Genomic DNA, 15,395 nt, shown 5'->3' with positions numbered 1-15,395 from the left:
CAAATGGCGTCAGCGATGCTGGGGGAGCCTTCAGACACTCATTATTACATTACAGCAGTCTGGAGCCCTGCCAGACTCACAGGCACCCAGACCAAGTTACAGCCTGCCTTGGGAACCAGGGGGAGGGAGGGAGGGAGAGAGGGGGAGGGAGAATGTGAAGGAAAAGACAACATTAGCGAAGAAAAATAATCGTGTTTTCTACTGTTAGTTGCGTGGTGAACTGTTAGATTTAATATAAGTCAATTCAATATAATAGCATTAATACAATACAATGCTCAGTACAATATAAAATGTGTATGACAATATAAAATAAGCTGTTATAATACACTCTAACCTCAGTGGTTTAAGCCCTGAATGCTGATTGGCTTAATGTTGTGGGTCCACACCGGTCCAACATGTCTGACGGCAGTGTATTGTCAGTGCGTTTGTGATGGTGCTAAGACGTCTGGGCTCAGTGGTATGAGGCCCGTTTCTCACAATAGGACTGGAGCTGCTGGAGACCCCACCTATTCAGTCTAATCTGTCATTTGGACTAAAATACAGAATATTTTTTAAGTCACATTTTAGTAATGATTTGGTGTAGGTATAATCAAAATGAGAGAAACTGCCATTTTCGTCAGTGAATGCTCTTTGGGATGAGTAATGAACTGGACTAGAGCTCTGTCCGTGTTAGTTCCTGGTTCAGCCTTAATCGGTGGCTAAGTGGGGAATGGGAAGGAACGCCACCCTGGAACATCCCTGACCCTCCTCCATCTTTCACAGTGGGGAGGGCTTCATTTTATTTTCTGTAAACATGGATATGGTCTAATTTGGTCTCATCTGTGTTTGGGTAAATTGCAGTCAGGATTCCTTACATACCGGTTCTGGGCGTTGTGCCGTACAACCCCTTTTCCCCGAGTCGGCCACACAGAGTTGAAACTGTCGGCTTGAATCTGTGTGGCAGTTGACCGAGGTGCTTCCTCCACCATTTAGACGTCCCCTCGCTGTGATTTCCCATCCATCCAGGGTGGTTGGCTTCAGAGGCGTGTCTTTAACTTCTTGATAACATGACGTATGTTGGAAGCCTTTGTGTCAAGGTCTCTGGAGATTGTCCATCCGTGGCCACCGTCTTGTCTGACCTCAGAAACCTCCGGTGACTTTTTCTCCATGCTCACCTCAAGTCAGTTTGATACCAAATTAAGGGGTATCACTTGCTTGAAATCGAATTTATACTGCATGCTTGTGGAAGTTACCAAAACATACGGTCTATTAAGCAAAAATGCTAAATGTAATTACTGGTGTGTCCTCTGCCTTTCCTCAGGGTCTAATCGTAACCATTTTAAAATGTGTTGCTGTGACGGGGATATTTTGACTGTTAAGATTATCTTTTTTTTTTTCATATTTGCAACATCAGGTCTGCTTTATTTCCGAGGATGAAGAGAGCATTTTGACTCCTATTGTTAATTCTCCTCTCCGTAGTAGTCTCTTGGTTTGTTTTTCTTTCTTTGCTTTCCGTTTTATTCCTCCTCACTTCTTTCTCTCTCTGATATGGGCTTTAGCAAGCTCCATGGCTTGAATTTTCTTCCTGATCTGAGAAAGGGAGAGAAAGGACAGAGTAGAAAGAAGGAGACCAAAATATGAAGAAGGTGGAGTTCATTAGAGGGTGGGATACAGAGAGAATGCATGCGAATAAGCTCCCCACTCTTAGAGAAGGTTCTGGAAAAGCACCGGTCAAGGTTGGGCTGTAACAACAGAGTTGGGGCGTGACAGATAACAAAAAAACAGTAGCTGTAATCTGTTACGTTACCGGCTAAAATATTGTAATTGGATTACATATACATTTCTTCAAAAATATGATTACTTCTTGGATTCAATTGATAAAGAATAGGTGTGTGAAATAATTGACACTTTGTATATTTGATTTTTGAATTTAATGTTTTAAAAACATGGTTATTGAACCTAAATGTTGCTGGCCTGTGTGTCTGTGCATGCGTGCGTGCGTGCGTACAAAGGTAGGCGCGCATAACCAGATAAGTGACCGATCAACTGCAAGTTTAATTGTCTCCGGTTTTGGCTGGTAAAACAAGGTATGTCTACGATAATATTAGCCGACCTGTATAGACTTTGTGCACAAGCATATGGATGAACTTCCACTTTAGCCAGATGTCGGCATATCATTTTCCGGTTTACTTAAGGTGATCACCCGCATATCATTTTCCACCTTAAACCACCCTGGACTAGTTCATACTATTCCCCCACACTGAACCACCCCGATAAACTAATTTACTATGTTACAACGATGTTACTACAAATAACGCCCATTCTTCTTGATAAGATAAGCAATGGCGGGTTCGTATATCTTGCCTTTTGATTTTAGATCCGAAATAAGTTATTTTTTTCGATTGAGATCAAAGCCAAGGCTGACAGTCGGGCCTTCGCCATCTTTAGCTACACTCACGGGAAAAAGCTAGCCAGCAAGCTAGGCTCAAGCGTGAGAATACAAGATAAGGCTCGCTATTGGCTCTGAATTAGTTGTGTACTTAGGCCCTCTAGAGGGCTTTGAGGCATCAAAGTTGTCTGACTTATTACAAGACGATTTGTGATTAGTTGATTCTACTGTCATTCCAAAATGCTGCTCTAATTGAAGTCAGTGACATTGGCTGGTGCCTTCTATTCGCAACCTGAGAGCCAATGAGCGTTGAATATTTAAGAAAAGTGTCTAAATAAAGAGTCTAAATAAGAAAAATTCTGATTGGATCTGTTTCCGACACAAACTGAATAAATTCAATAGGAAGAACTGCCCTTAGGCTCTCCCTGATGGTTCCACACTGTCCAGGGAAGGATGTGTCGGTTGGGACGTCTACTTCAGTAGCGCCTCCTGGTGGAACGTCAGGCAGGGCTCCAGGGGGTCCTGAGGAGGGTGTTGGTCCCTGTCCTCTGTGGCGTTCAGGGGAAAGCGTCCTCCACCTGGCTGACGTCACCCATTCAGGTGTCTGTCTCCACACCTGTCTGCCTCTCCAGACATGTGGGAGGATGTTTGATGATTCATCTCGGTTTGAGAGGTATGTGTCACCAGACAAAGGCAGACATACTCTGGTCTGGCAACATGGGGGAGAAGTACAGAGAGCAGGTGTTAAGGTCAGGTAAGTCAAACAGACCAGCTGTGAAATACTTGTACATCAAGTTTATAGTAAAATATAACTCTACTTATGGTTTTCACAGTAAGAGCTTTAGGATTGAGTGCAGTGTTTTCTACTGAGACTCTAGTGTCTAGTGATAATGTAGTTGGGAAACTTTCCTACAATGACTTGAAAGTTCGATAATGTAGTTGAGATGTATTTCTACAGACACTCAACAGTTTGATAATGTAGATAGATCGGATTGATAATGTTGGAACATATTTCTACAGACACTGACCATTTTTAGTAATGTATTGATAATGTTGTCAGGACATTTTGTGGCACGGTCTGGGACTACCAAGCATTTGGTCGACTACTGGTCTTCCCGTAAACTCTCCAACCCGCCACGCCCACTCCACCGCGCTCCTTCCTAAATCGTACGTCGGGGAGTTTTCTGCCCCCCCTCCCCCCGGTCTAAACAATACTCCCTCCTCCTCCTGTGTGTATTTCTCTCTCTTTCTGTGTCTATGTTTTTGCCCTGCCCCCCTCACCCCCAATTTCCAAGTATTAAAGCAGCTTGTGGGTCCCCTGCTGTTTTGGGCGGCTATGTGTGGGGGGTCATACAGACTGAACTGGTCTTAGATACAGACAGACAAGGAGGGGGTTGATCCTAGTGTCTAGCCCTGACAGACAGACAGACAGACAGACAGACACTGGGGTTGGTCCTAGTGTCTTGCCCAGACATACAGACACAGGGGTTGGTCCTAGTATCTACCCCTGACAGACAGACAGACAGACACGGGGGTTGGTCCTAGTATCTAGCCCTGACAGACAGACAGACAGACACGGGGGTTGGTCCTAGTATCTAGCCCTGACAGACAGACAGACAGACACGGGGGTTGGTCCTAGTATCTACCCCTGACAGACAGACAGACAGACACAGGGGTTGGTCCTAGTATCTACCCCTGACAGACAGACAGACAGACACGGGGGTTGGTCCTAGTATCTAGCCCTGACAGACAGACAGACAGACACGGGGGTTGGTCCTAGTATCTAGCCCTGACAGACAGACAGACAGACACGGGGGTTGGTCCTAGTATCTAGCCCTGACAGACAGACAGACAGACACGGGGGTTGGTCCTAGTATCTAGCCCTGACAGACAGACAGACAGACACAGGGGTTGGTCCTAGTATCTAGCCCTGACAGACAGACAGACAGACACAGGGGTTGGTCCTAGTATCTAGCCCTGACAGACAGACAGACACAGGGGTTGGTCCTAGTATCTAGCCCTGACAGACAGACAGACACGGGGGTTGGTCCTAGTATCTAGCCCTGACAGACAGACAGACACAGGGGTTGGTCCTAGTATCTAGCCCTGACAGACAGACAGACACGGGGGTTGGTCCTAGTATCTAGCCCTGACAGACAGACAGACACAGGGGTTGGTCCTAGTATCTAGCCCTGACAGACAGACAGACACGGGGGTTGGTCCTAGTATCTAGACCTGACAGACAGACAGACACAGGGGTTGGTCCTAGTATCTAGCCCTGACAGACAGACAGACACGGGGGTTGGTCCTAGTATCTAGCCCTGACAGACAGACAGACACGGGGGTTGGTCCTAGTATCTAGCCCTGACAGACAGACGGGTTGGCTGGCTCGGTGATTAGCTGGAAAGCTGACTTGCTTGCTGGCTGGCTGGCTGGTTGGTTGAGTGGATGACTGGTTGGCTGGGTGGTCAGCTGTGTGGATGACTGGTTAGTTGGGTGGCTGACACATTAGCTGGCTGCTGGTTAAACATTACTGTGTCTTGTGAGCTGCATTCGCTTGGCCAAATGTCCCCAGATCCCTCTAGAATCAGTGTGTTCTGCCATGCAGACTGGGAACCTCTCTCTCTCTCTCTCTCTCTCTCTCTCTCTCTCTCTCTCTCTCTCTCTCTCTCTCTCTCTCTCTCTCTCTCTCTCTCTCTCTCTCTCTCTCTGTCTCTCTGTCTCTCTGTCTCTCTGTCTCTCTGTCTCTCTGTCTCTCTGTCTCTCTGTGTCTCTGTCTCTGTCTCTGTCTCTGTCTCTGTCTCTGTCTCTGTCTCTCTCTTTCTGTTCCTCTATTTTTAAATGTTGTTGGTTTCAACACTTATGATGCACTGAAACAGTGAGTATGTAGATATAGAGAGCTTAATGCAACATGTTTGAGTTCAGACCCTTCTGTTCTTATGTAGTGGTGGACATGGTTGCCCCAGTTCTGTGGGTGTGTGTGACAGAGGGATCTTGGCCAATGCTGCAGTGTTCCTGTAAAGTGGATGTTTCAGTAGACTGAGATGGAATAACCTGATTCTTGCTGCTGTCCTTGGAGAGTTTCTGCTGGGATGGAAAGAGCACAGACACCCAGCCACACTAGGACAGCCCGGTACCCGAAGAAGTCACACGATATCCAAGAAATGCCAATAAAATGATTTGTGTCCCTACTGCGATCCGGACAACATGTTTGGTCTCACAGACATGCTATCCAGTAGGACAGGTGTAGTCTTTGCTACAGGACACACAGTTCCAGCCCTGACCCTACTACACCTGCTATGAGATCCCTGGAAGATGCACTTGTCAGCCGCCAATAAACGTCACATAACACCGAACTGCGGGAATATGTCCTCACTGCTCCCTAAAGGCTGTCAATTAGGGTTTAGTTATAGACTTGGTCTCTCAGGAATGACATATGTTTGCAAGAAACAGTTCTGTTGAAGGATGGACCAGAACATAGAACACAGAACACTGATAGACCAAAACATAAATCACTGATTGCACAGGACATAGAACACAAAAGGACCATGTGATAATATTCAGGGCCATGATCACTGAGTCTGTACGTAGTCAGGGCCAATGATCACTGAGTCTGTACGTAGTCAGGGCCAATGATCACTGAGTCTGTACGTAGTCAGGGCCAATGATCACTGAGTCTGTACGTAGTCAGGGCCAATGATCACTGAGTCTGTACGTAGTCAGGGCCAATGATCACTGAGTCTGTACGTAGTCAGGGCCAATGATCACTGAGTCTGTACGTAGTCAGGGCCAATGATCACTGAGTCTGTACGTAGTCAGGGCCAATGATCACTGAGTCTGTACGTAGTCAGGGCCAATGATCACTGAGTCTGTACGTAGTCAGGGCCAATGATCACTGAGTCTGTACGTAGTCAGGGCCAATGATCACTGAGTCTGTACGTAGTCAGGGCCAATGATCACTGAGTCTGTACGTAGTCAGGGCCAATGATCACTGAGTCTGTACGTAGTCAGGGCCAATGATCACTGAGTCTGTACGTAGTCAGGGCCATGATCACTGAGTCTGTACGTAGTCAGGGCCAATGATCACGGAGTCTGTACGTAGTCAGGGCCAATGATCACGGAGTCTGTACGTAGTCAGGGCCAATGATCACTGTGTCTGTACGTAGTCAGGGCCAATGATCACTGAGTCTGTACGTAGTCAGGGCCAATGATCACTGAGTCTGTACGTAGTCAGGGCCAATGATCACTGAGTCTGTACGTAGTCAGGGCCATGATCACTGAGTCTGTACGTAGTCAGGGCCAATGATCACTGAGTCTGTACGTAGTCAGGGCCAATGATCACTGAGTCTGTACGTAGTCAGGGCCAATGATCACTGAGTCTGTACGTAGTCAGGGCCAATGATCACTGAGTCTGTACGTAGTCAGGGCCAATGATCACTGAGTCTGTACGTAGTCAGGGCCAATGATCACTGAGTCTGTACGTAGTCAGGGCCAATGATCACTGAGTCTGTACGTAGTCAGGGCCAATGATCACTGTGTCTGTACGTAGTCAGGGCCAATGATCACTGTGTCTGTATGTAGTCAGGGCTGTTCTTCATTTTAGACCAGTCACACGTTCAGGTATTCTGCTACTCTGTACTTTTGGTTAAAGGCAAGGTTGCATAACAAATTACAGTGTTACTCTGTTTTGGTTTTTAATAACTTGGATGGGGGTAACTGTTGCTCTTCTGTGGGTCTGTTTGTGTTTGTGGACTGAGCCCTAAAACCATCTTTCTCTCACTCCCTCTAGTATTTTCTATTTCCTGTTTTGTTTCTCTCTCTCACTCTCTCACTCACACTCATTTGGAGCTGTCAGACCCATTAAATGGCTTTCTCCACTCATGTCTCATCTTTTCCACTCTGCCCACATTAGAGTTTCTCCTGGCTTCCAGCTCTCTCTCCCTGTGTCTTACCAGTCCTGCATCTTCACTGTGGTACCCAGAGGCTTGCCAGTTGCCTGCATTAGTTTTCGGAGGTCCGTGATGTTGGTTTGGATGTGTGCAGAGCGACAGTTCTTAGTTTCCAGGGTCAGTTTGGGACTTTGTGTCTCTTAAGCTACAGTACATCCAAAATCCCCCCCTCAGCCCTAACGACTCGTGATTCAGAGCTGGTTGAAAGGAGTGCACTACGTAGCCAGTTGGCTACCATTTGGGAGTCCGGTTGTGATACTGAGTGGTCCTGGAACTCAGAGCTGCCTAGTCCTTGGTGTCTTTACTGTCCTGTCTCTAGTCAGCTGTGACTGCAGCTCCTGGCAGCCTCTCCTGGCCCGTGTTCTCCCAGACAGACTGGTCCCCATCATGTGACAGGAACTGTACCTGAGAACAGAGCGTTACTCTGGTAGAAGTCTTTGGGCTTTTGTCCCACGGTATGAACGGTTTAGCTTCTCCATTACTTACTAGTGGATCTCATAGAACTAGTGTGTCCACATCTCCAGTGGATGGAGCCAGGAGACTGGGGTCAGGATGGTTGAGAACATGGTTCTTGGTTTAGCGTGGTACAGATTGGTTCAGGGTGGTGCTGGTGGGTTCAGGGTGGTGCTGGTGGGTTCAGGGTGGTGCTGGTGGGTTCAGGGTGGTGCTGGTGGGTTCAGGGTGGTGCTGGTGGGTTCAGGGTGGTACAGAAAGGTCTCATTATTGGGAATGGGGTCTGGGTGGTAGAGAATGGGGTCTGGGTGGTAGAGAATGGGGTCTGGGTGGTAGAGAATGGGGTCTGGGTGGTAGAGAATGGGGTCTGGGTGGTAGAGAATGGGGTCTGGGTGGTAGAGAATGGGGTCTGGGTGGTAGAATGCTTGTTGAAGGAGGAGATCACTGTGTTTGCCACTTAATGACAGTGCTTGGGGGTTCCACACAGGGCTGTGCCTCCTTTCAGTCCTGGGTGGATGGCTTGGAGGTGGGACTGGGCTGCCTAGAAATGTCTTGTTAGGTTTGGCGCCTGCCTGCTCAGTCATGGTTGTTAGCTGTATTATGCAAAATGTGAATCAGAGGCAACGTCCTAATCTTCAACTTTCCTGACTCTGCTGGGAAGTTGAGATTAGGCAAGGCCATAATCATGAATTGGACATCACAGAACTGTCTAGAGCAAGGAGATGGATGCTGAGGAGGAAGAGGAGGAGTGGGAGGAAGAGGTGGAGGGGTTTTGTGACCCCAGTGAGTCAAAGAGTCTTATCTTAGAGAACACTCTGCTCCCTCTCTCCCTCAGGTTGGGATCCTGTCTTCCCTCCCTCTCTTGTTCTCTCTCTCAGGCTTGGCTGTCGTCTCTCTCGCCCCCCTATGTTCTCCCTCAGCCCTGGCTGCTGTCTTCTCTCACAATTCACAAGTGCCTCACAGACAGGGAGAAGTTGTAAGGAAGGGTGACCTTGAGCCCAGTCAGATTCCGAAACCGAAGCAGAGATATCTTATAGCTAGCTGACCTTAACAGCCAACACCACCTTCACTAAAACAGCCAGGGCAACACCACCTCCACTAAAACAGCCAGGGCAACACCACCTCCACTAAAACAGCCAGGGCAACACCACCTCCACTAAAATAGCCAGGGCAACACCACCTCCACTAAAATAGCCAGGGCAACACCACCTCCACTAAAACAGCCAGGGCAACACCACCTCCACTAAAACAGCCAGGGCAACACCACCTCCACTAAAACAGCCAGGGCAGCACCACCTCCACTAAAACAGCCAGGGCAGCACCACCTCCACTAAAACAGCCAGGGCAGCACCACCTCCACTAAAACAGCCAGGGCAACACCACCTCCACTAAAACAGCCAGGGCAGCACCACCTCCACTAAAACAGCCAGGGCAACACCACCTCCACTAAAACAGCCAGGGCAACACCACCGTCAGTAAAACAGCCTGAATAACTGCCATGTGCTCCTGTCTAGATCTCCTGTATGTTAATCAGGTGGTTCATTCATTCCACCCATTCTGGTACAACATGTCTTAAACCGAAGCAAACCAAATGTTTAGCCTTTTCGGCTTTCATCTAGTTCTTAAATAGTTAACGGTTTACTGATGGCCTTGGGTATATGTGCGTGTGCGTGTGCGTGTGCGTGTGCTGGGGGGATGGGGGTGTAGCCATGCTGCCTCTCCAACCATCTCTCCATTTCTGAACAGCTGTACAGCTGCAGTCAAAGACCTCCTATAGAGCTTTAGAGAGAAGCTCCTCCCCCTACAGTGTATAGACAGAAGCTCCTCCCCCTACAGTGTATAGACAGAAGCCACTCCCCCTACAGTGTACAGGCTGCAGACTCAACGGCATAATGAATGAGGCCAGCCGGGGGTGGAGGGGCCAGCCGGGAGTGAAGGGGCCAGCTTGGGGTGTTGGGATAAGGCCTGCCACTTTACTGGGCAACTGGGCGAGCTGTTGGGGCCCCACAACTCCCAGGCTTGTGGGCAAGTGGCTCAGGTCAGTAGGGCGCCAGCTCAGCCATGACAGGCTGGGGTCAAGGGGCATGTTTCTGATTCATCTTGGACTGTAACATATGATGATGGGGCAAGATTTCACTCTTCACTGCTATTTACATCAAAGAGTGTGGGAGCGAGAGATGGAGGGATTTTGAGAGAGGGAGGCAGGGAAGGAGTTTATCAGGGGGAATAATAAATAGAGGGCGGGAAAATACATTTTAATGTCTGCACGTTTGTGAGTAATGTACACTCACCTAAAGGATTATTAGGAACACCATACTAATACTGTGTTTGACCCCCTTTCGCCTTCAGAACTGCCTTAATTCTACATGGGATTGATTCAACAAGGTGCTGAAAGCATTCTCTAGAAATGTTGGCCCATATTGATAGGATCGCATCTTGCAGTTGATGGAGATTTGTGGGATGCACACCCAGGGCACGAAGCTCCCGTTCCACCACATCCCAAAGATGCTCTATTGGGTTGAGATCTGGTGACTGAGGGGGCCATTTCAGTACAGTGAACTCATTGTCATGTTCAAGAAACCAATTTGAAATGATTCGAGCTTTGTGACATGGTGCATTATCCTGCTGGAAGTAGCAATCAGAGGATGGGTACATGGTGGTCATAAAGGGATGGACATGGTCAGAAACAATGCTCAGGTAGGCCGTGGCATTTAAACGATGCCCAATTGGCACTAAGGGGCCTAAAGTGTGCCAAGAAAACATCCCCCACACCATTACACCACCACCACCAGCCTGCACAGTGGTAACAAAGCATGATGGATCCATGTTCTCATTCTGTTTACGCCAAATTCTGACTCTACCATCTGAGCTCGTGCAAATTGTAGCCTCTTTTTCCTATTTGTAGTGGAGATGAGTGGTACACGGTGGGGTTTTCTGCTGTTGTAGCCCATCCGCCTCAAGGTTGTGCGTGTTGTGGCTTCACAAATGCTTTGCTGCATAACTCTGTTGTAACAAGTGTTTATTTCAGAAGTTGCTCTTCTATCTGCTTGAATTAGTCGGCCCATTCTCCTCTGACCTCTAGCATCAACAAGGCATTTTCGCCCACAGGACTGCCGCATACTGGATGTTTTTCCCTTTTCACACCATTCTTTGTAAACCCTAGAAATGGTTGTGCGTGAAAATCCCAGTAACTGAGAAGATTATGAAATACTCAGACCGGCCCGTCTGGCACCAACAACCATGCCACGCTCAGAATTGCTTAAATCACCTTTCTTTCCCATTCTGACATTCAGTTTGGAATTCAGGAGATTGTCTTGACCAGGACCACACCCCTAAATGCATTGAAGCAACTGCCATGTGATTGGTTGATTAGATAATTGCATTGAGAAATTGAACAGGTGTTCCTAATAATCCTTTAGGTGAGTGTATATCAGCTGCTGACCTGCGGGTCTGTCCGCAGTCATAATTATTATTATTATTATCATAGTAGTAATAATACATTGAACTTATTTGGCGCTTTTCTGGGACCCAAAGACGATTTACAGCAGGTACAAAACAAACAGCAACCAAAGAGAGAGATTGAAAGGGCAGGGGGCTAGGGGAAGGGAAAGGGCCAGTTCTATAGGAAGGGCAGGGGGCTAGGGGAAGGGAAAGGGCCAGTTCTATAGGAAGGGCAGGGGGCTAGGGGAAGGGAAAGGGCCAGTTCTATAGGAAGGGCAGGGGGCTAGGGGAAGGGAAAGGGCCAGTTCTATAGGAAGGGCAGGGGGCTAGGGGAAGGGAAAGGGCCAGTTCTATAGGAAGGGCAGGGGGCTAGGGGAAGGGAAAGGGCCAGTTCTATAGGAAGGGCTGGGGGCTAGGGGAAGGGAAAGGGCCAGTTCTATAGGAAGGGCTGGGGGCTAGGGGAAGGGAAAGGGCCAGTTCTATAGGAAGGGCTGGGGGCTAGGGGAAGGTCAGGGGGCAAGGGGAAGGGAAAGGGCCAGTTCTTTAGGAAGGACATGGGGTTAGGGGAAGGGCAGTGTGCTGGGGGAAGGGCGGGGGAAGGGTTTGGGAAGGGCAGGGCAGTGGGCTAGGGTCAAGGGGAAGCGCAATGGGCTAGGGGAAGGGAAAGGGCAGGGTCCAGAGGTGGCACCACAAGTCAAAAAGTGATGGGGCAACATTTGGAGCATATAATTTGGAACATATCATGGGCCTTTCTTGGGGACCAGTCGGAATTGTTTTTGAACTTCGGTGTCCTTATACATTTACATACATTTGAGTGCCTTTGTAGACACTTATCCAGATGGACAAGGCATGTAACGATACTAGTTACAGTATAAAATGTTATCAATTATTAAATTGATCAACAGCTCACTTCAGAAAGGTGTTCATAAAATATTCCCATTCCATACGTCAGATTGTATTGAAGCTGCGGACCCAATGGTCTACAGTAATGCGTGAAGCTGCGGACCCACTGGTCTACAGTACTGCGTTAAGCTGTGGACCCACTGGTCTACAGTACTGCGTTAAGCTGCGGACCCACTGGTCTACTGATAAATTACTGATCGTCTGCAAGCAAATCTCCATAAATAGTTGTAATATGTTGCAGTTATGACTTTCTTATTTAATAGTGTCCGCTTCTGAGTGATTTACAATGTTTACAGACATATTGTTTTAGATGCTAATAATTTTGGCCTGTTTCAGTCAATGGTTCTAGAGATTGCCACAAGATACAGTATCTTACAGAAGTGAGTACAACCCTCACAGTTTTGCAAATATTTGATTATATCTTTTCCTGTGACAACACTGAGGAAATGACACTTTGCTGCAATGTGAAGTAGTGAGTGTACAGTGTAAATTTGCTGTCACCTCAAAATAACTCAACACACAGCCATTCATTTCCAAACCGCTGGCAACAAAAGTGAGTACACCCCTAAGTGAAAGTGTGTGTGTGTGTGTGTGTGTGTGTGTGTGTGTGTGTGTGTGTGTGTGTGTGTGTGTGTGTGTGTGTGTGTGTGTGTGTGTGTGTGTGTGTGTGTGTGTGTGTGTGTGTGTGTGTGTGTGTGTGTGTTTCTGTCACCGCTCAGTGAGACCTGTGACGCACAAAGATATTTAAAATCATCATCCATTTTCACTGACCTTTCATCCCTCTCTCCCATTCCCTCCTCTCTCTGTCCTCCCTCCCTCCTCTCTGTCCTCCCTCCCTCCCTCCTCTCTTGTCTCTCTGTCCTCCCTCCCTCCTCTCTTTCTATAGCTGCCCAGAGTGAGGAGCGTGAGTGTGCTTTTAATGACCAGCAGCCTCAGTATGAGGAGCAGCGAGGAGGAGGACCTATGAGCAGGGAGAATTCTACTGTACGATGCATCGAGGGGTCCCGCTGCTACGGCCTCTGGGAGAAGAAGAAAGACGGGGACACACTGCTGGTCAAACAGGGTACACACACACACACACACACACACACACACACACACAGACACACACACACACACACACACACACACACACTGCTGGTCAAACAGGGTACACACACACACACACACACTGCTGGTCAAACAGGGTACACACACACACACACACACACACACACACACACACACACACTGCTGGTCAAACTGGGTACACACACACACACACACACACACACTCCTGGTCAAACAGGGTACACACACACACACTCCTGGTCAAACAGGGTACACACACACACACACACACACACTCCTGGTCAAACAGGGTACACACACACACACACACACACTCCTGGTCAAACTGGGTACACACACACACACACACACTCCTGGTCAAACTGGGTACACACACACACACACACACACACACACACTCCTGGTCAAACAGGGTACACACACACACACACACACACACACTCCTGGTCAAACTGGGTACACACACACACACTCCTGGTCAAACTGGGTACACACACACACACACACACACACACACACACACACACTCCTGGTCAAACTGGGTACACACACACACACACACTCCTGGTCAAACTGGGTACACACACACACACACACACACTCCTGGTCAAACTGGGTACACACACACACACACACACACACACTGCTGGTCAAACTGGGTACACACACACACACACACACACACACACTCCTGGTCAAACTGGGTACACACACACATCAGGGTCTCGGACACTGTTGTTTTTGAAGACGCAGGCCTTTTGAAAAACACTTAAAAAACCTATAAGCGGACGGTAGTCATATATATAGAACAGAATAAATGTGAAGTACTTTGGCGCAGCTAATGGACATTTGATCTACAAAAACCCTCAAACAATTTCTTCTGTGACCAATTTTATGTGTTTATAGTAAAGCACATTGACTTTCTGCCTCTCTCTCTCTTGCTGTCTGTCTCTCGCTCATTCTCTTTATCAAACATTTCTTTAAATTTCCACAGCAGGTGGAAAATAAAGTAGTAGTATAATAAATAAGACTGAAAAATAACATGAATAAATGTACAATTTTATGTAGACATTAAACATTAACAAATATATATTTTGAATGTTACATAACGGGGTATTTGCGTTTATGTAAACATTTGCAAATAGTTTGGAGTGAGAGTGACAAGGGAAAATGATGTGATGTTCTTACATTTGTTTATGCTCCACTGGTTGCCCTTTCCTCATTGCTACGAGGCCCAACTCTTGCTTCTGTGATAACCCATTACGTTTTTCTATCATAGATTTACCATTCTTTGTTAGTCGGTATGTTTTGAGAAAGTATATTCCAGTATAAATCAGATTTCTCTCTCCATCTTCATTTCTTTCTCTTTTCTTCTTAAGTTTTTTTCTTTAAAATGAACTAATCCTCCTCTGTCCATCTCTCTGTCTCTCTCCGGTCCACACCGTTCTTCTCATCCTGTCCGTCTGCAGGTTGTTGGACTCATGAGGACAAGCAGGAGTGTCATGAGGACCGCTGTGTGGTGACCACGACCCCGTCTCAGATCCAGAATGGGACCTATCGCTTCTGCTGCTGCAGCACCAACATGTGCAACGTCAACTTCACTGAGGACTTCCCACCGCCCAGCCCCACGTCCGCACAGCTCTGTGAGTACCCTGACCCCGCCCAGCCCCACGTCCGCACAGCTCTGTGAGTACCCTGACCCCGCCCAGCCCCACGTCCGCACAGCTCTGTGAGTACCCTGACCCCGCCCAGCCCCACGTCCGCACAGCTCTGTGAGTACCCTGACCCCGCCCAGCCCCACGTCCGCACAGCTCTGTGAGTACCCTGACCCCGCCCAGCCCCACGTCCGCACAGCTCTGTGAGTACCCTGACCCCGCCCAGCCCCACGTCCGCACAGCTCTGTGAGTACCCTGACCCCGCCCAGCCCCACGTCCGCACAGCTCTTTACCAGAGACTTTATTAATCTCGGCTGAATGATCTAACTAGTCTTTATTAATCTCGGCTGAACGCTAGCTTGAGAGAAATGTCTTGGTGGGAAAATGTCAGTCTCCTTAGAGTGACAGGAAGGCCAAGAAAGAAAGAAATAAGATATTACAAAAGCTGCGGTCTTTGTCCTCTCCCTCCCCTTCCCTCACCTCTCTCCCCTCCCCTTCCCTAATTTTTCTCCCCTGGCCTCACCTCCCTTTTGTCTGTATCTCCTTCCAGTTCTA

The 15,395-nt window shown here is 48.0% G+C and overlaps 1 protein-coding gene across 2 annotated transcripts in view; it reads left to right on the top strand.

The window, feature by feature from the left end:
* Positions 1–15,395, top strand: part of bmpr2b (bone morphogenetic protein receptor, type II b (serine/threonine kinase)) — a 58,651-nt gene that overhangs the window by 16,868 nt on the left and 26,388 nt on the right. Inside the window, exons 2-3 of one of the 2 annotated variants that reach the window (XM_034288813.1) lie at positions 13,001–13,177; positions 14,655–14,828. In XM_034288813.1, coding sequence (XP_034144704.1) covers positions 13,001–13,177; positions 14,655–14,828 — 351 coding nt within the window. Of the gene's footprint in view, positions 1–13,000; positions 13,178–14,654; positions 14,829–14,864; positions 15,130–15,395 lie in introns of those variants that run through there. The other variant, XM_034288814.1, reaches the window with a different exon arrangement.

The sequence above is a fragment of the Esox lucius genome, chromosome 20, assembly GCF_011004845.1.
Source record: "Esox lucius isolate fEsoLuc1 chromosome 20, fEsoLuc1.pri, whole genome shotgun sequence".
NCBI classification, from domain to species: Eukaryota; Metazoa; Chordata; class Actinopteri; order Esociformes; family Esocidae; genus Esox; species Esox lucius.
The sequence above is the reverse complement of the archived record's forward strand: the minus strand, read 5'-3'. Positions and strand labels throughout refer to the sequence as shown.